This window comes from Sporothrix schenckii, assembly GCF_000961545.1.
Source record: "Sporothrix schenckii 1099-18 chromosome Unknown Cont49, whole genome shotgun sequence".
NCBI classification, from domain to species: domain Eukaryota; kingdom Fungi; phylum Ascomycota; class Sordariomycetes; order Ophiostomatales; family Ophiostomataceae; genus Sporothrix; species Sporothrix schenckii.
The window spans coordinates 2,883,685-2,901,740 of record NW_015971150.1 but is presented as its reverse complement, the minus strand read 5'-3'; the positions used below and the strand labels follow the sequence as shown (position 1 = coordinate 2,901,740).

Genomic DNA, 18,056 nt, shown 5'->3' with positions numbered 1-18,056 from the left:
ACGAAGACAAATCGGGGCCATTCGACAAGCGGGCGGTCCTTGATCCCATGCTAGGCCGCCGTTCTGTAACAAGAACCCCTGACATCACTGTCGGCTTAGCCTGTCGCTTCGACCTACAAAGAACCGCGTTGCGCGTGAGAGCAGTCTGAGATCGAAGTGTAGCCCCAAATCTACACCGCACGGAGGCGGGCTCCTGAAGACAAACACCGACATTGGCGACTGCGACGGCGGTGCCACCGATACCACAAACGAAGCAGATGGACGACGATGTGCGGATACCACACGCCTCACGCGGACCTGCTGCGAACATGACGACCACCGGCGCAAGGACGAATGGCACGCGAGCCCAGAATGGCGTACGAGTGGCCGTGAAGAGCGAGGCCAGCCCTTTCCAGGGATCCGCCACGCCCAACGGATCAAAAGGAGAATCGGTCTCGCGCAGCCGGTCGCCCGACGACGATGTAAAGCCATCACCTAGCGACGTCTCAACTCCAGACACGAGCGCCGCCGCATCCCGGCCAAACCGAAAGTCGTCGGCCAAGGCGTCACGGTCTGCGACGCCGTCTTCAAGGCCGAACCGGCTGCTCTTCGACCAGCTTCCCGACGCCACAGCCGAGGCCACCAGCAAGTTTCAAGTCATTGAGGACTGCCTGTACGGCTCAAAGAACATGGGCTCCTCAGACAACGATGCTTTTGACTGCGACTGTGCCGAGGAACTGCGTACGTGTCTTCTCCGACAGCCAGTTATTGTCCGTTGATTGGCTGCTAACGTGATTTTTGTAGACGATGGGCGCAACATGTCCTGCGGCGAGGACAGCGACTGCATCAACCGCGCGACCAAGATGGAGTGTGTAGAAGGTGGCTGCAACTGCGGCGACCACTGCCAAAACCAGAGATTCCAGCAGAGGCAATATGCAAGCGTGTCTGTCATCAAGACCGAAAAGAAGGGCTTTGGCCTCCGCACCGACGCGGACCTGCACCAAAACGAGTTCATCTTCGAGTATATCGGCGAAGTCATCAACGAGCCCACCTTTCGCCGGCGAATGATTCAATATGACGAGGAAGGCATCAAGCACTTTTACTTTATGTCCCTCACAAAGAGCGAGTTTGTCGATGCCACGCGCAAAGGCAACCTGGGTCGCTTCTGCAACCACTCGTGCAACCCCAACTGCTACGTTGATAAGTGGGTGGTCGGCAACAAGCTGCGCATGGGCATTTTTGCTGGCCGATCGATCCGGGCGGGCGAGGAGCTCGTGTTCGACTACAACGTCGACCGCTACGGCGCCGACCCCCAGCCATGTTACTGTGGCGAGCCCAACTGTACCGGCTTCATCGGCGGCAAGACCCAGACCGAGCGGGCGACCAAGCTCTCCTTGGCGACCATCGAGGCCCTCGGCATCGACGACCCGGATAGCTGGGACACGACCGTGGCCAAGAAGCAGCGACGCAAGAAGCCCAACGAGGACGACGAGGAGTACGTCAGCAGCCTGCAGCAGTCGGGTCTGGCGGAGGACGGCGTCACCAAAGTCATGGCTGCGCTCATGCAGTGCAAGGAGAAGTGGATTGCTGTCAAGCTTCTGGCGCGCATCCAGGCTGCTCGCGACGACGAGCGTGTCCTCCACCGTGTGGTCCGCATGCACGGCTACCAGATCCTCTGTTCGATCCTGACTCTGTTCAAGGACGACAATAATGTCGTCCTGCAGGTACTCGACATCCTGTACATGTTCCCACGCTTGACCAAGAACAAGATCTCCGACTCCAACATCGAGCTGGCCATCAGGGACCTGTCGACGTCGGATCATGAAGACGTGGCTGCCGAGTCGAAGCGCCTCCTGGAGGAGTGGGACAAGCTGCAGACTGCCTACCGCATCCCGCGCAAGAAGTTCGACCCGAATGCGCCGGTCAGTGCGTTCGAAGACCGCCGTGGCCGTGATGTGCAGAACAACGAAAGCGCAGACGACACAAACACCCCCCGCCCGCGGCCCATCTCCCCACTGCACGGCATGAACATCCCCAAGGGCCCACGGAGCAACATCCCGCAGCGGAACAGCAACTTTTTCATCAACGGCAACAGCCATAGCAACAACGGGACGCCACGGAACCAGCGGAAGCCGATAAACAACAACCAGACTGCCACACAGAACCTGCCGACTGGCTGGTTTAGTGCGACAGACCCCAAGGGCAACGTGTACTACTACAACAAGAGCGGTGCAACTACATGGAAGCGGCCCACGGCGCCTACTGAAATTGTAAAGGGCCTGACTAAAGCTCAGCAGGAGATAGACGCTGTGCAGGATATTATCGACCGCCTTACAAAGCAAGCGCCACGGCCATCCATCACTCACACCCCGCAAGCGGCCAAAACACCCGTCCAGGAGCCGAAAAGCGAACGGTGGCGGTCACTGCCCATTGAAAAGCAGCAGAAAATCTACGAAAATACTGTATGCGCCCAGCTACCCCTTGCCATATTTCTTATTTCTTTGCTACACGAATTGTCGTGCAGAGCTAATTTTGTCTGCATAGCTTCATCCCCATATCAAATCTGTCACCGATCGGTACCGCAACCGACTACCCAGAGAAGAGATCAAAAGGCTTGGCAAAGATATCAGCAAAAAGATTGTTGCCTCGGACTACAAGAACAATCGTGTGGATGACCCCAACACCATTTCGCTGGCACTGGCCAAAAAAATGAAGGTGCACGTTCACGATTACTTTGAGCGGGCCGTCAAAAAGTACGAGGAGCACGAAAAGAAAAAGGCTGGTAAGGCCGACCGCCAAGACGATGGCGGCGGAAAGCAAGCGGCGGCCGCTGTGTTTTCTGCGTCTGGCGATGCAGCCACGGGCAGCAAAAACACGGAGATGACGGCTGTGACAGACTCATCCTCTGCCGCGGCAGCTGGCAGCGAGAACCAGAACAAGGACGAGGATCTCGCCGCTCTCGACGATATGGTGCTGAGCGACGATGACGGGGCCAAGCCAGCCACAGATGATGCGACGACGACGCTTTCTCCCGAGACATCCGACCGGAAACGCAAACGGGCCGACAGCGGCTTTGTTGGTGATACAGGCACTAGACGAGAAAACGGTGCTCCTATTGGAGCATCACCCAACGGCACGCCATCCGAGACGCCGTCCATCAAGAGGCTCAAAGACGAAGAGGCCAACGCTGGTACCCTGACACCACCCACGCCGCCACCGCCGCCACCTCCACCCGCCGAAGAGGATGACGGGCAACTTGCAGCAGCTCGGCGGCAGCGGGAAGAGGAAGAAGAGGCACTGCGGCGTGAGAACGAGGACGCCATGCGCGACTTTGAAGAGCAGACAAAACAAAACGGCCCTGCCGGACAAGTATCACCGGTTGCCGTGAGTGGCGCAGGCGGACAGTAAAAGCCGCGAAACTGTTCATGTGCTGCAGCAACAAAACGGGGATGACGAGCATATATTTCACCCCTTGGCTTTTCGGCCCTAATTCATCGTATTTATGTCATTATTTGCCTGGGTTTTATTGTTTTAGTACTTTTATTCTCTCTTTTCTTTCCTTTGGTTAATACGTTCTCCTTCTCGTATCGTTGTCCACGCTTCTTTTTTCAACATTTTCAAAAAGGTGGGATGGTTTCTAGGTGGAGTAAAAAGCTGTATTCGCGGTCAATGTTCTCTTTTAATTCCCCTGTTTCAACAGTTTTGTATCATCGGGGTGACTGTGCATGTCTTCTGGGTTTCCTGCGTCTCCTTTGGCGTTATTTCTATTTATTATATCTACCTCTTCCATATACTGGGTACTCTATTCATGTATGATTTTTTTTTATTTTTCGAATATCAGCATTGGCAACAATGCATGAGCTCACTTACTAACGAGACCGGTCGGCTGATCAGTTAAGATTTGAGCACCTTTATTTTTTTATTAAGTAAAAAATAGAGCAAAATTAAAATAAACCACAGCGCAATTCATAAAATACACCTTCAAGAGTATGGAGTAATTCATGTGACAATTTCGATCGACTTGAATTATTATGAGGCAGAAAGCACTGCAACGATAAAACAACTAATGATGAAAACCGTAAAACATCATCCCACTTGTCCTGCCCACTCTTTGTTTCGTTTCCCGTGATATGGTTCTACCTCGGTGACCACGTATTTTCTGTCGTTTGTTTCATTTCCTTTGTTTATTTTGTTCTTGCATCGACTTGCGACACGGCTCCATTACAGCGACTTGACGATCTTCTCGAGGGCATCGATCAGGATATCGGCGTGTTTCTCCTGGAAGATTAGCATTGGCCGCAAACGCACGGCGTTGGCACCAGAGCCGCCAATGTTGACGCCAAAGGTCTTGGCCTTGGCCAGGAACGCATCACGCTTCGGGTTGTCAAACGCAATAAAAGTGCCCTGGCCCTTGCCGCGCAGGTTGGCGAACTGGTCGGGGTACTGGGCGGCCAGCTTCTCGAGCTTGCCAAACAGGTAGTCGCCGACGCGAGCGGTCTGGGCGACAAGGTCGTTCTTCTGGATGTAGTCAATGATGGCGCGGAAGAGCAGGGCGCGGGCCGGGTCGCCCATCCATGTGTTGAACTGGCGGTACGGCTTGTTGGGGCGCAGCTCGGGGTTGCCAAAGTAGTAGCCGGCGGTCTGGGCCTTTTTGGAGAAGGTCACCATGTCGGGCGGGTGGGGCAGGTTCCAATGCTCATGGGCCCAGAACTTGCCCGTCGCGCCCACACCGGTCTGCACCTCGTCGACAATCATGAGCACACCGTGCTTGCGGGTCACCTCGCGCAGGCCGCGGAAGAAGGCCGGCGATGCGTGGTTGTCACCGCCCTCGGACTGAATCGGCTCGACAACGACGGCGGCGGGCGGGGAGTGGAAGTTGAGGATCAGATCTTCGACCTCGGCCAGGGCAGCGGCCTCGGCCTTGGCGTTCTCCTCGGCGTGCTCCTCAAGCGGGTACTTGATCTCGGGGAAGGTAGCGCGGGGCCAGTCAAAGGCAGGGATGTCTAGTTTGTGGATCGGCTTGGAGCGGGTGGTCGACAGCGAGCCGAACAACCGACCGTGGAAGGCCGACTTGAAGGACAAGATGGACAGGTCGGGCGCGCCGGGGCCGTGGTTGACCATGGCGCTGTTCATCTCTTCCTCAGTGAACTCGACGCTGGGACCACCGCGCTCCTTCTGGCGGCGCCACATGAACGCGGCCTTGTAGGCCGTCTCGTTGGCGTCGGAACCCGCGAGTGCGGTGAACACCTGGTCCAAGCCGGGCGGGGCCACTTTGAGGATGCCAGAGCGCAGAATGTCGGCCCAGTCGACCGAAGGGAAGTTGCCCAGAGCCGGGCGGTTGATCAGGGCCTGGGCCATCTCCTCCGACTGAGCAGCAGCCAGCAGAGCCGGGTTGTTGTAGCCGACCGGGATGGAGGCAATCTGGGCGTACACGTCCAGCAGCACATTGCCATCAGGGTCGACGATGTAGTTGCCGTGCGACTTGCGGTAGTCGGCGACCATGTTCAAGGCGCGAGTGTCGAAAACAGCATTGAGGTCGTCGGCCACCGCCTTGGCCTTGGGGCCCGGGATGGCCACCTGAATCGAGGGACCGCTGGGCTCGTCTGCCAGCAGGGTCGACAGCTGGTTGGCCGCGGAGGAGTAAGGAGCAGAGCCCATGGTGCGGAAGACGGATGAAGCAGGGAGGCGACGTGCCGAGTGACGGAGAAGAGAAGACGCAGAAGAAGAATAAGAGGAGGCGGAGGACGAAAAGGAGGCAGTTGGCGTGAGGAAAGAGCGAGCCAGGTGGCGGCTGCCGCCCCGGAGAGCGGTGACAGCAACCATTGTTTATGTAGAAACGGGAAGGAGCAGAGGATCACAAGGAAGGAGCTGAAGAGGAGGCGTCAAGGGTGACGAGGACGAAAACCAAGGCGTGGGACAGAAGGACGAAGAGAGAGAAAGACGCAAAGAAGAGGGTTGGGTTGCTCAATCGAGCTATTCGAAGCGAGCAAAACAAGGTGGGATGGGAGGTCGGCGTCACTGCGAGAACGTTGTGAGAGGTAAAACTGTGGGTTGTCCTTGAGCCAATTGGCCGCTCCACGAGACAAAGACGAAAAAGAAAGAAGGGAAGGAAGATCCGGGAAAGCAGTTTCCAAAACGGAAAAAAAGAGAGAGATTGAAACTAAATATGGAGGGAGCGAAGGGAGCGGAGGGCAGGAGGGGAAGAAATAGAGCAGTTGCCGTACATTGACAAAGAGCGTCGATGGATGGGGAAGGCGCGCCTCTGCCGGAATCTCAAGTGGAGAACTTGGAGAGGTGCGCATCCAACGTGGGCTGCAGTGTGACGAGACGATCGTCTGGTATTGGTCCTACTCTGTGGATGGAGCTGTCTACAGGGAATGGCACAGGAGAAAAAGCGCACGAGAAGCTGCGCTAGAGTGAAGCTCCAGCGACCAGGTCCAGCTGGGTCTTGCCTTATCATCGGCGGGTTACTGACGGCATAGGTAAGGCAGGCGCAGCTCAGGGACCGAACTGGGGTTGGAACCGATAGCCCCTAGTGCATGTGGCACGCCCGTTAGTTGGGGAAGGGAGGCGCCATGCCGAAAGAATAGTAACAAAAATTACCATAAAATGGCACGAAGTACAGAGAGAAGCAAGGCAAGAGCGACAGCGGCGATGGCAACGCGAGCCAAAAAGATGACGAGGTGGGGTACTAGTGGAGGTTGAGGAAGAAAGAGCTATCGATGGGGGGCAACGAAGTGCCAAAAGTGCTGGGCTCCGCCTGGACTTGCCTGATTAGGAAGGATACCTTTGGCAGCAGACTGTGCCATCAACACCTCCAGATCAGAAAAGGCAACGGCAGCCGCTTGATATGCCGTCTAGGTGGCCGGCCAATAATGCCCCAATTGCGCCAAGGGACCCCGAAGAGCGCATGAGGTTTTGACCATGTGGAAGTTGCTACGACGGACTTGCTCCTTCTCTGTTATCTGGAGATGACCAGCGCGAGACCAGGGCCTCCTACCCATTTTGCATCTTGCCCGCCGGCTCCGCTTTCGGGCCAGGACTCTTGCCTTTCCCTTGACCGGCATTTGTCGTTCCTTTATACCTTTGCGGCTACATGATCTATGCCATCGTTTTCTGGGTGGCTGTTTGTGTCCGTTGTCATCCCCACACGCCACAGTAGCACCGCATTCACTATCTCGAAAGCGGCCTGTAGCAGGGCGGCACCAGACGATGCTAAGCATATTTGGGTAGGTGCACGCGACAATGAGGGCTCCATATCGGACGTGAGGGAATTGAAACAGGTAAACGAACAGAGAAAGTCATGCGAAACAAGCCGCCGTGCCCATAGTCGTCCTGGATCGTGTTCTACCTCATTCATATTACAGACTGTTTCTATATAACAGTAGCATGAATATGGAACATGGCCAGAAGTGCAACGAGGTAGAGAGGATTTCAATGTCGTATTAGGGCCAGAAGCAAACCCGGAGACCAGACGCTGGGGTACGCGATAACTAATGAAAGAAAAAACAGGAATCGACTATAATACCGAAGAAAGACAATAGAATACCAAGATGGACATGGCGTCCGAGCCATCGAAACGCGAAACTCCCACCCTCACATCACTAGCTTTGCCCCTGTCCGATGCATTCTGACATCCATCGAGAACGTACAATGCTTTCCCGTCGTGTCAATGTATCGGACAAGCAAGACTGAAAACGCCGTGGGGGATCATAACCTGTGCCCTCCTTTTTGATGTATGCTGGCAAAGCCTGTCATGCGACGCCCGGGGGTAAATTTGAGGAGACTCGTGTGCGTACCCTGTTTGGAGCTGTCCCTGCGTCTGCCTGATGTATGACGTGTTCGCAGGGGACGGGCGCCAAAAAAAAAGCCAATGTAAAAGGGAAAGAAAAATAAGACAACGCAAAAAAGGATTTCCGACAGCATAAAAAACCTCGGAGCAGCAGGACTCCCCTAGCACATAAAGAGAGGAGCGACGAACAAGGAGAGAAATACATGAAGAAGTAAATGAGGTGAAAGAAGCGACAGAAAGACGAGGTGGTGACAAACGCGGAAAAACAGAAACCGGAACGACAATAAAAGAACAAGAAACCGCGAGGCTAGCAAGGATCGCGAAGGGAATACTAGCTCGTCGCCTCTGCCTTCTCCTCGCCGGCCGTGGCATTGCCTCTCTCGTTGCGCAGGGTCTCGAGCTCGCTGTAGAGGCGCTCGAGCTCGGCCTTGAGCTTATCGTTGGAGGCGGACAGCTCGGCAATGGCTTGTTCTGTGAGCAGCTTCTCGAGCGTCCACTTCTCAATGTTCTGTGTTTCGTTCTCCTTCAGCTGCGTGATAAACACAACGGCGCGTTGCAGGATGGACCCCTTGTTCTTCTCGCAGCCCGGAACAATCTTGGCCAGCTCGTTGATGCCCTCGTTGATCGTCTCTCGCCGACGACGCTCAACTGGAGATATGGGTCAGCATGAACCTGTGCAAGAGGGAATGGATCATGTGGGTATATGGATATGTGGGAATGTGGGCATGTGTGACACGTACCCTCTTTGTGGTTGTCTTTCCGCATTTTGTGCCATTCCTCAGAGCCCACGGCGGGCTTGGACTGAATGCCAGACATGGGCCGCTTCCCGACGCCGTTGGAGCCGCCCGCCACGTCCAGAGACAGATCGCCCTGCGTCACATCGCCCGCACTGTAGGCCGACGCGTCGCCGTGGTGCTCGCCCTCGACATGTTGGTTGGCAAACGTCTCTTCTGTGGAGACGGGCACGTTAAGCTGCGGGAACATGGAGTCGAGCACGGCGGCGGCCGTGGCCGCGCTGGCCGCGTTGGCCGCGTTGGTGCGCTGCTGGTTGGCCGCGTCCGATTCGGTTCCAGCAGCAGCCTCAGTGCCCGCAGCGCCGTCCGCAGCGGTGGTGGCGGCGTCCGCAGCAGGGACACCACTGAAGTCGGTCGTGGCCTCAGCGCCACCTGCCTGGTCCGGCTGGGCCGCAGCCTCCATGAAAGCGGTAGGCACGGTCTGTGCAGCCGCGCCGCGCTTTGACCGACGTGCGTCTGGCGAGCTCGACTCGGCTCCGCGCTTACGCTTGGAAGGGCTGCCTGGCGGCGACGGTTCGACTGCCGTTTCAGTCATTGCGTTTATCGTGTGGATGGTAATGAGATGCTACTGGCCAATGTTAGAGTCAATCATGAGCAGAAGCCAGAAGCCAGGAGTGTTAGAGTGCTTCTCGTCGATACCCGCTTTGCAGCACTTTGGCGCTTGTTCCGTCGTCACTTGACAAGCGCTTCGTGCCTATTATTATTATTATTTTTAAATTTCCGTCCGTCTCACACATTTTGCGCTTGCAAAATGGTCGCGCGAGAGGCACTGTGACAGGTGCGGAGCAAATGTTGTTGTGACGCGTAGTGACAGTTGAAATGTCGCACATATTGGTCATCTTAACAGTACCCTCGCGCATTCTCCCCAGGCATGTTGCCTGTCGCCTGTCGCTCTTGCTTTTTCCACCAAAACAGAAAACATCACGATAAAAAGACAAATCCACGACCGAGAGAGAAAAGCACACAGCGCGACAAAGGAAAGAGGTTAAAAAGCGAAACAATGCAACGGCGACACGGCAAAGAAGGCCCCCAGGGACCTGTCGACGCGCTTTTAAATGTGGGCTTTGGTGTTTTCATGGGAAGACAGTCCAAGGCGTCGAACGTGATGAACGCGTTGGGAATTGACCCTTTCTCGTTGCCGTTGGCGCGGCGTGGAAAGGCAGCGGACGAGGCAGAGAGGCAAAGGGGGCATGATTAAACACTGAAAAGAAACATACCTCTGGGCGTTATCGCCAAACTGCGATTGTCGTGTTGACCGATGATGGAGAAGGTCACGCTTTTTGGCTGCAGAAAAGCAATGTCAGGTGATGCTTCACGAGTTTGGGTGGGAAGAGGAGGAGGAGGGAGAAGCAAAGAAGACTCACGTGGATGGAGAGCACGGGGTTTCGCGAGATATAAGGGAACGCTGGACTGCACAGAGGCAAAGGGCGAGAAAAGGCGGGGCTGCGGATCCACTCTTCGCTGCTGTGAGTGGCCAGTCACGGGGCGAGTACTTCGTACGGGGCGAGCACGGAAAGGTAAGAAAAGTGGGGGCGTTCAGTCGTGCCTGCCTGCGAGTCTGTCTGTCGACGAAAGGCCTGGACAGGTAGGAACGAACAAGACAGAAGACACGAACACGAATCCTTTGGATAACGAACCCTTCCGATAACTAGGAGAATCCTGCTCTAATATACCAATGATCCCGAGAGAGAGACAGAGGGTGTGCACGCTCGATACGTATGTTGCTGCACCTGACTCGTCAGGCAGAGCAAAGCCGCAGCTACGAAGCAGCAGACCGTTGCAAAAACTACGATTAATCGACACAGCTCTGTGCCAGCGCATAAAAGAACGTGACGGAAGGAAGAGACAGAAAAACACGTGAGTCGTGCGCAGTGTGTCAGTTGCCATGTCATGAACGGAAGGCGCGGTACGGAGTAAGTAAAAGAGGTCCAGCAAGATAGGCAAAGAGCACAGTCGCTGCACGAACTGTGCCATGTGAGCCAATCGCGCCTTCTCTCGTACGAACATGGGACCAATGGCAAGCTCAAATGTGGGTCTTGCCATGACTACGATCTGATTGGTCTGCCTGTCTCACACGAGCCGGGGATTGCCCCTCCCTCTGGTCGAGAATTCAAAGAGGCTGCTTCTTGCTGGCGTCCCATCAGAAAACAGGTCCAGTGGCCAAATGGCAAGGCGCTTGGCTACGAACCAAGAGATTGCAGGTTCGATCCCTGCCTGGATCGGGATTTCCTTTTGCTCTCCATTTCTGGAGAGAACATACCTTTTTGCATTCCTCATCAACAATTTGAGTGACTGTGGTCGTGACGTTGAGAGTCAACCAGTTTTGGGGCATAAAGGCCACTGCGGCTGGTCACAGAGCCCACTCTGCCACTGTAACTGGAATGAGAGTGCGCTGTAGAATTTTGATTCGGTGGGAAAGCGGTAATGTTGTACCGCTGAAAGCTTGGACCAGTGGCGGCCCGCTGACACCTTCTTCGAACACTATTATCGCCTATGAAACACAACCTATAGCGGAACCGGAGAAGGTGCTCTTCCGTCATAATCACCTCTCACCTCCTGCCTCTGCCCGCCATCAGGAAGGCACGAAGGCACGAAGGAACGAAGGACGTCAAGTAACGACAATAGGCGGCCCGGTAATTTTCCAAAACAAATATTGCCAGAGCGCCCCGAATTAATATATACAACTCGTCGTCTTCCCAGCCTCGCCTTCGCATGCAGCTACCGCCTCCGGCTGCAGCTCAGCCGCCCCCTACAGTTATTGCGGCCCAGCACTGAGACTGAGGTCATCACTGGACCGTGCAGCAAAGCCGAGCGAGCCGCCATTTTTAGACGTCACTCACGCGTCGACTCTACTTCGTTAACTGTATCTAACTGGGCGACATTCGGACGATTTGGCTTGATTGATCTGGTTCCTTTCGTTGGCGAGCGTACCACCGCACCTGGGGACTGCTCCAAATCTCGCCCGTCCAAGCAAGCGGCTGCACAGTTGCACAGTTGGCCGAGATCGAGCCAGTGATCAAGACAGCAGCGACACAATGGCTAACCACGACGCCGCCCGGATCGACAAGGCCAACCATCTCCTTCTTGTGAGTGTTCTTCCTTCTCTTCCCTTCTTCTTCTTAGTCCGTCAAGACTGCGAAGCTGACCTTGTTCAACCTCCTCCGCCTCTAGGACCAGCCACTCCTTCGGTTGCCGTACGAGCTCCTCCGCAAGAACTTCCGCTCGGCCCATTTTATCGTCGAAAAGGAGAGCACATCGGTCAAGAACGCCCTCAAAGAGGCTGCAACCAACGGTCTTAAGAATGCTGGCTCGGCCACGTCGACCGACGACGTCCTCAAGAGCATCGACGGCATGGTCGCCCGCATGCGCGGCATGAAACGTAAGCTCGAGGCCTGCGCTGACGAGGAGACCAAAATATACCGCCATGTCGACGCCCGCACCGCCCATCTCGCCGAGCTTGCTAGCATGCACTCTCTCGACGACGTTGCCTACGAGACATGGAGCCGCCGCCGTCTCGACCGTTTGCTAGTCGACTACCTGCTGCGCCATGGCTACAACGCAAGTGCGGCCGCTCTGGTCGACGACGATGCCTCTGGTGCTCTGCGTGACCTGGTCGATATTGACACCTTTGCCTACATGTCCCAGATTCGGCAGCGGCTGCTGCACGACCACAGCGTCACCGAGGCGCTTTCCTGGTGTACCGACAACAAGAAGGAGCTACGCAAGATGGAGAGCAAGCTCGAATTCATGCTGCGCTACCAACAGTTTATTGAAATGGTGCGCAACCCGGACCTGGGCCGCCTGGCCGACGCCGTCACCCACGCCCGCCGCTACATGACGCCGTTCCACAACATTTACCCGGAAGAGTGCCAACAGGCAGCTGTTCTGATGTGCTACCCGGCTGGCGAGGCGCCTGAGGAGTATTCAGAGCTCTGGAACGACGAGCGCTGGGCGATGTTGGCAGATCTCTTCACTAGCACGCACAACCAGCTCCTGTCACTGCCATCCGTGCCACTGCTGCACCTGGCGCTCTCGTCAGGCCTCTCGGCGCTTAAGACGCCGGCGTGTCACCCGGCCCCTGCGCCCGAGCCGGCGCCCATTCCAACCATCACCGGCATAGCAGTCGGTTCTCACAATAACGGGATCGGTCAGCTGAATGGCAACGGCCATGTCAGCGACACGGCCACCGGCCAGACAGCGTCAAATGCGGCGGCTGAGGACCACAGCAACTCCAACGGCAACGCCAACAGCAGCAACAGTAAGCCAAAGCGGTCACCGTTTGCTCGGGGCATCCGAGACGGCCAGCAAATGGGCACGTCTATTTGTCCCATTTGCTCGATTGAGCTCAACGAGCTGGCACGCCACGTGCCGTATGCTCACCATAGCAAGAGCCACGTTGAGCACGACCTGAAGCTTCTGCCAAACGGCCACGCCTATGGCATGGAACGGCTGCTTGAGTATGCCAGAAAAACGGGACTACCATCCGACCGGATACGGGACCTCCGCACAAACGAGATTTTCCATATCAACGATGCCAAGAAGGTTTTTATCACATAGTTGTTCAGATTCTGGTCACTGGTTCTGCATTTCTGGATTCGTTTTCAGTTTTAAGGTCGTGGGAGTTTTCCATTTCTAGGAGTCGTAGGGTTACTTTTCTGCTTTTTTTTTGGTTTGTTTCGTACCTTTTTCTCCGCATGGGGCGGCGCACTTCGGGGACTTTGTATTTGTTGTTTGTGTTCGCCTGGTTTATTTTCATAAGTTTCATTGAGTTTTGTATATCCTCTGCCTGGAGCGTATAGGAAAGCAAGAGCCAAGGCGCCAACGACTGCATATGACTCTCGTCAGGCACTGTGGCTGGCGACCAGTATCAATATCGATTTATTTCACAAATGCTACGCAGCGTCCGTGGTTCACCTGATGTAAAGAGGCCGTAAATGACAAATAAAATGAATCCATATCAAATAGTAAACACGGAACAATGAGATTCCTGTACACCAACGAAGACCTAAAAAATACATGCAAAGAAGACAAAATGAAAAGTACACCACGCACAAAAAAAAGACTACCTAGATACAATGGCCGAAGGAGATATGCAGCCGAGTTATGAACGACAACACCATCCCTACCCTTCCAGGACCATCCGTGATGTTTCCTTTAAATCTTTTTTATTCCTCCCTAGAATAAGACGGACCAAAACACAACAGGGGGAAAAAAAGGAACAATCCTTTGAAAAGACTGCTCGCGCGAAAAGAAAAAAAAACGCACACACGCACAACCAGTCCAAAACAACCCAGAAAAAGGTCACGAAAAAGAGATAAAGAGAAAAGAGAAAAGGTAAGAAAGAGGGAAAGGATTATACATGTCGGGGAAGATGAAGGGACGGAGGATGGGCAAGGCGGAAAAGCCAGGTGGGAATGCAAACGAAGAAGTGTAGGAGGGTCCGTTGGGATTGGAGCAAAGAGAACACGGCATACGGCTATCAGTTAGGATGCATGTTCAAGGAGCCATACATACGTTGGCTCAGCTAGCTACCCATCGAGCGGCGTCGTCCGTGAAATTCGTTTCCCACGGATGGTGCCTGTCCCATCAGGAGTAGCTCTTGCTGGGCCTGCAGCTCTCCAGGGAGCGGCAGTGCCATGGGATGTTCTCCTGTACAGATACCATCATGAACGCCAAGGCCGCTTCCTCGTGTCTGCCCTCCTTGTGCATACCCTCCTTGTGAACAGGTCTGTCCCCACTCTTGCATAGACACTGATCGCCGGGGCGGGAAATCGAAAGCCATTGGGGAGACAGGCATCGGCCATTGCGAAACCGGCGCATGTGACGACATTATGATGCTGGGATCCTAGCTCCGGTTCGGGTAGGCGAAGCTGCCAAACACACCACCGCCACCGCCAGGTGTCATCGGGCCCATCCCCATACTATTGGTGTTGTGGCTGCCCGCCGCAGGCGTGTTAACAAGGCCGGCAGTTGACGTGTGCGGTGTGCTCGGGGTACCGCCGTTGGTCGTCGTGCCGTTTGCGCCGCTGCTGGCTCCGTTTACGCCATTGCTACTGCCGGGGGTAGTCTCGACACCGCTTGCGCCGTCGCCACCGCCGAGACCGCTGACATTAGCACCGGCACCGCCGCCGGTAGCCCCCATCAACATGCCGCCGTACCGGTTGGTGAAGCCGCCGAGGTGGCCCACGCCCGGCACAGGCGGAATGTCAGGCACCATGAGGCCCCACACCTTGCCGACCTGCTCCGAGGGGATCTCGCCGTGGAAGATTTTTTCGCGCATCTGGAAAAAGACGCGGCCGGTCAGAAGGCTGTCGGAGCCGGCCTGGTGGGCGGCACCCACCCGCTTCACCTTGAGAGCCTCGGCAATGTTCTCGAGGCCAGACTTGTGCTCAAACTTTTGCAGAACCTCAATCGACGACGGGTCGCCAGGTGTCAGCTGGCCGGTGTTGTGCATGCGGATGGCGTGCTTCATCAGGTGCTTGACGTCAAAAGTCGATGGGAAGTACAGCTTCATGATCTGGTCAAACTCGATCTCGTCACTAGGCAGCGGCTTGCAGAAGAGAAGCTTGGTCAGGTAGCCAAAGTCGTAGCCGCCATGGAAGGAGATCCAGTGCACCTCGTCGAAGCAAACCAGGCCCGACGGAATCAGCAGGGCCGCGAAGTCGACGGGGTCGATACCGTCACGGTCCATGATGTTGAAGTCGATGCCGGCCTGCACGAGCGAGTCGATGGATGTCTGGTTGTACATGTCGTCCTTGAGCGAGAACTTGAAGTTGAACTGCCACGAATACGGCAGCGAGCCGCCCTGGTGGCCACGGCGGCCGCCCACAGGCCCGCCAAGCTCACCAGAGTCGGTGGATACAGGCCGTGCAGGGGGCGTTTCGCCGTCCTCGTTGAACAGAGTGATGCCGATCTGGATAACGCGGAGCAAGTCGACATTTGTCCGTAGGCATTGGTAGTGGTAGTCGCTCTTGCCGCGGAAGCTGCCCATAGGCCGTGCAACAACGCCGGGGAATTCTGTATCCTAGAGGGTGTTAGGGGGGGAAAAGTCGAGTATGTGTATGATGGGACGTGAGAGGGAGCCTACCATGGCAATATACGGGTACTTGTCCACCAGGTCACGAATCGCTGCCATTTCTTCCGCCAGGTTGTGCTTCCAAACCTCTCGTATCCGGCCCTTGGCGGGCATCCGCCCCTGGTGCGGCTCACCCAACGCGGCGTGCAGCTGGTGGTGGTGGTTGTGGTGGTTGTGGTGTTGTTGCTGCGCGTGTGCTTGCACCTGCTGGTGGTGCAGCTGCTGCTGGTGTGATTGCTGCGACTGCTGCTGCGCCTGCTGTTGTGCTTGCTGTTGCTGCAGCTGCGCGCCGTGTGCAAAGCCCATCCGCGCCGCCTGGCTGGCCAGGCCGGAATTGTCGCCCACGCCAAAGCCGCCAGCACCTGGGTTCATGGATGCAGCTGCCAGATTCAGTCCGCCATTGGCTCCAAAAGGATTCAGCTGTGCCGCCGCGGCCGCCGCTGCTGCCGGGTTCAGGTAGGACTGCTGGCCGAGGGACAGGTGTTGCGCGCCAGGGTGACCGGCTTGTGGGTGGGCATTGTACTGTTGGTGGTAGATGGTGTTCGGTCCACTCTGGAACCGAGACACCGGTGGAGGCATACTCTCTCGCTCTCGCTCTCGCAATCTCGCAGTCTCAATCCCGACCTCCAAGTGGCTTTAGGAGTCCCTCTTGTGCGTGTCAAGGCCAGAGGTCCAATTCGGTGATGGCGTCGCGTGTCGCCTGTCGCGTTCGTAGCGAGCTTCGTCGATAACAACCCTTTCGTTCCTAGTTCTTAAATATAGATGATCTCTATGAATTTGCGGTCGTTATCGAGGGGGAGGAGACTGTTCGTCGCGTGCCTCGACGTTTCGATCAACAAGGGCGGGTTAAACGATGCTATACGCGCAAGCACACATTAGATACTGGGATCTCCCAAGACAAGCACCACCATGCACAGACCTCGCCTCCTCGGCCACATCTCCAGAAGTCTGGGGCAAAAGGTCGTTAGCAAACACACGATGTGTATTCGACGCCGCTTTACCTTTCTAGCAAAATATCGTCGAAAATTGAGGAAGCGACGCAAAACTAGGGATTCTCGTCCGTCGTGTCGTCGGTCGGGTGATCGGTGCAACGAGCAAAGGAATCGAGACGAGAAACGCTGTTTGTAGCCGGGCAGGTCTTGAATGACGAGAGGTTGTTGTGTTGAGGAAGGGCAGTTGAGGTGTAGACGGGGTGTGCCAGAAAATGCACGGAGCAATGGCCAGCGCAGACGGCTCACAGTCATTGGCGCTTTCCTTTGAGCCTTTCGCAGCGATGGGGTGGGAGGGAAGCGACGACCGCTGCCAAACGCTCTCGGCGTATCTAATAATCCGAGAGCTGCCATGGGAAATAAAGTGGGGTTACAAGGCTCGACGTGGTAGCGCTTGGCCGCCTGTAGCTCAGTGGACGACAGTGCGTGTTGCGGTAAAACGACCTTTAAGGGAGGGCGGTAAAAACGAAACCACCCAATCCGAGGCTGTCGATTATTTTGCGTGCGTCTGGTGCTGCACTCGTTTTCGGACCATCGCATCACCACACACGACGGCATAAGGACGACGGATCCCATCCATCCCCCCGCCTGCCGCTGCAACAGATCCACGTTCATTACTCGGCATACACACGCTCCTTCGTCGATCGAGCGAATTGACCACAATGTACCCAACAAGGTGAGCCAACGACAGTCCCGCGCATTCGATCTACGACAGACGACGAAAAGAAAGGCCGACAAGGGAGACAATACGCTGGTACAGCTGTGGACAAAGAGAGGAACAGGGAAGAAAAGGGATTGGAACGGCCAATTGGCTGACCGCAGATGCTCTCCCATCACTAGATTACTACGGGCCTCTCACGGTCCCGAGCCCAATATCACAGGCTTCGACATTCGCGCCTTTCGCAAGGCCAGCGGGCAGCCACGGTACGACCCGTGGGAGCGGCAGTAAGTGATTCCGAGCAGCAAAGAAACTGTATCGATCAAGCAAAAAAAAGGGTCCACCTGGTCCTAACAAGGCACAGTGAGGCATGGCGGTACCGCGGCCAGTTCTCGCGGTGGAACCGGTTCAAGGCGGGCTTCCCCGGCCTGGGCATCGCGACGGTGGCGTTTGCAGCGTACTGCGGCTACGAGCACTACTTCCTTAAGGGAGACGACCACGGCCACGGCCACGGCGAGGAGCACCACTAGAGCAGCATACGACGGGCGCGGCAAGGAAGGGCGACAGAGTCCGGACGCAAAGTCCGTTTGTCATATTAGCATCGACACCGATTGTACATACGAACGCGGCGGTGGCCGGAATGAAAGAAAATGAGCAATACTCATAGAGCCGAGTGTATTGTGGGAAGCAGGCATGCAGGAGTGTCTTGGGTTAAGGGTTTATATACCGTGTAGTTGATGTACCTTGCCTCTGCATAATATGACCGCAT

General features: G+C 55.8%; 7 protein-coding genes and 1 non-coding gene across 8 annotated transcripts; 4 read left to right on the top strand and 4 right to left on the bottom strand.

The window, feature by feature from the left end:
• Positions 1–257: 257 nt before the first annotated feature.
• SPSK_04901 (histone-lysine N-methyltransferase SETD2) lies at positions 258–3,387 on the top strand (the record flags this gene model as incomplete). Its single annotated transcript, XM_016731661.1, has 3 exons — positions 258–720; positions 784–2,441; positions 2,524–3,387. The coding sequence occupies 3 exons, from the start codon at positions 258–260 to the stop codon at positions 3,385–3,387; spliced, it is 2,985 nt and encodes a 994-aa protein (XP_016583456.1).
• An 813-nt stretch (positions 3,388–4,200) lies between these two features.
• SPSK_05199 (4-aminobutyrate aminotransferase) lies at positions 4,201–5,802 on the bottom strand (the record flags this gene model as incomplete). The annotated part of the gene is made up of 1 exon (XM_016731949.1): positions 4,201–5,802. One exon carries the CDS (start codon positions 5,800–5,802, stop codon positions 4,201–4,203), a length of 1,602 nt encoding a protein of 533 aa, XP_016583455.1.
• A 2,300-nt stretch (positions 5,803–8,102) lies between these two features.
• SPSK_05430 (bHLH factor, other) lies at positions 8,103–9,100 on the bottom strand (the record flags this gene model as incomplete). The annotated part of the gene is made up of 2 exons (XM_016732177.1): positions 8,103–8,419; positions 8,512–9,100. The coding sequence occupies 2 exons, from the start codon at positions 9,098–9,100 to the stop codon at positions 8,103–8,105; spliced, it is 906 nt and encodes a 301-aa protein (XP_016583454.1).
• A 1,615-nt stretch (positions 9,101–10,715) lies between these two features.
• On the top strand, positions 10,716–10,787 carry SPSK_11302. Its single transcript has one exon. It is a non-coding gene; the product is annotated as a tRNA-Arg (tRNA).
• An 813-nt stretch (positions 10,788–11,600) lies between these two features.
• SPSK_05238 (protein fyv10) lies at positions 11,601–13,122 on the top strand (the record flags this gene model as incomplete). Its single annotated transcript, XM_016731988.1, has 2 exons — positions 11,601–11,651; positions 11,737–13,122. 2 exons carry the CDS (start codon positions 11,601–11,603, stop codon positions 13,120–13,122), a joined length of 1,437 nt encoding a protein of 478 aa, XP_016583453.1.
• Positions 13,123–14,089: 967 nt separating this feature from the next.
• SPSK_05722 (uncharacterized protein) lies at positions 14,090–14,395 on the bottom strand (the record flags this gene model as incomplete). Its single annotated transcript, XM_016732460.1, has 1 exon — positions 14,090–14,395. The coding sequence occupies one exon, from the start codon at positions 14,393–14,395 to the stop codon at positions 14,090–14,092; it is 306 nt and encodes a 101-aa protein (XP_016583452.1).
• A 15-nt stretch (positions 14,396–14,410) lies between these two features.
• Positions 14,411–16,219, bottom strand: SPSK_05131 (CCR4-NOT transcription complex subunit 7/8; the record flags this gene model as incomplete). Its single annotated transcript, XM_016731881.1, has 2 exons — positions 14,411–15,589; positions 15,653–16,219. The coding sequence occupies 2 exons, from the start codon at positions 16,217–16,219 to the stop codon at positions 14,411–14,413; spliced, it is 1,746 nt and encodes a 581-aa protein (XP_016583451.1).
• Positions 16,220–16,844: 625 nt separating this feature from the next.
• SPSK_05440 (uncharacterized protein) lies at positions 16,845–17,817 on the top strand (the record flags this gene model as incomplete). Its single annotated transcript, XM_016732186.1, has 3 exons — positions 16,845–17,131; positions 17,191–17,574; positions 17,652–17,817. The coding sequence occupies 3 exons, from the start codon at positions 16,845–16,847 to the stop codon at positions 17,815–17,817; spliced, it is 837 nt and encodes a 278-aa protein (XP_016583450.1).
• Positions 17,818–18,056: the final 239 nt, after the last annotated feature.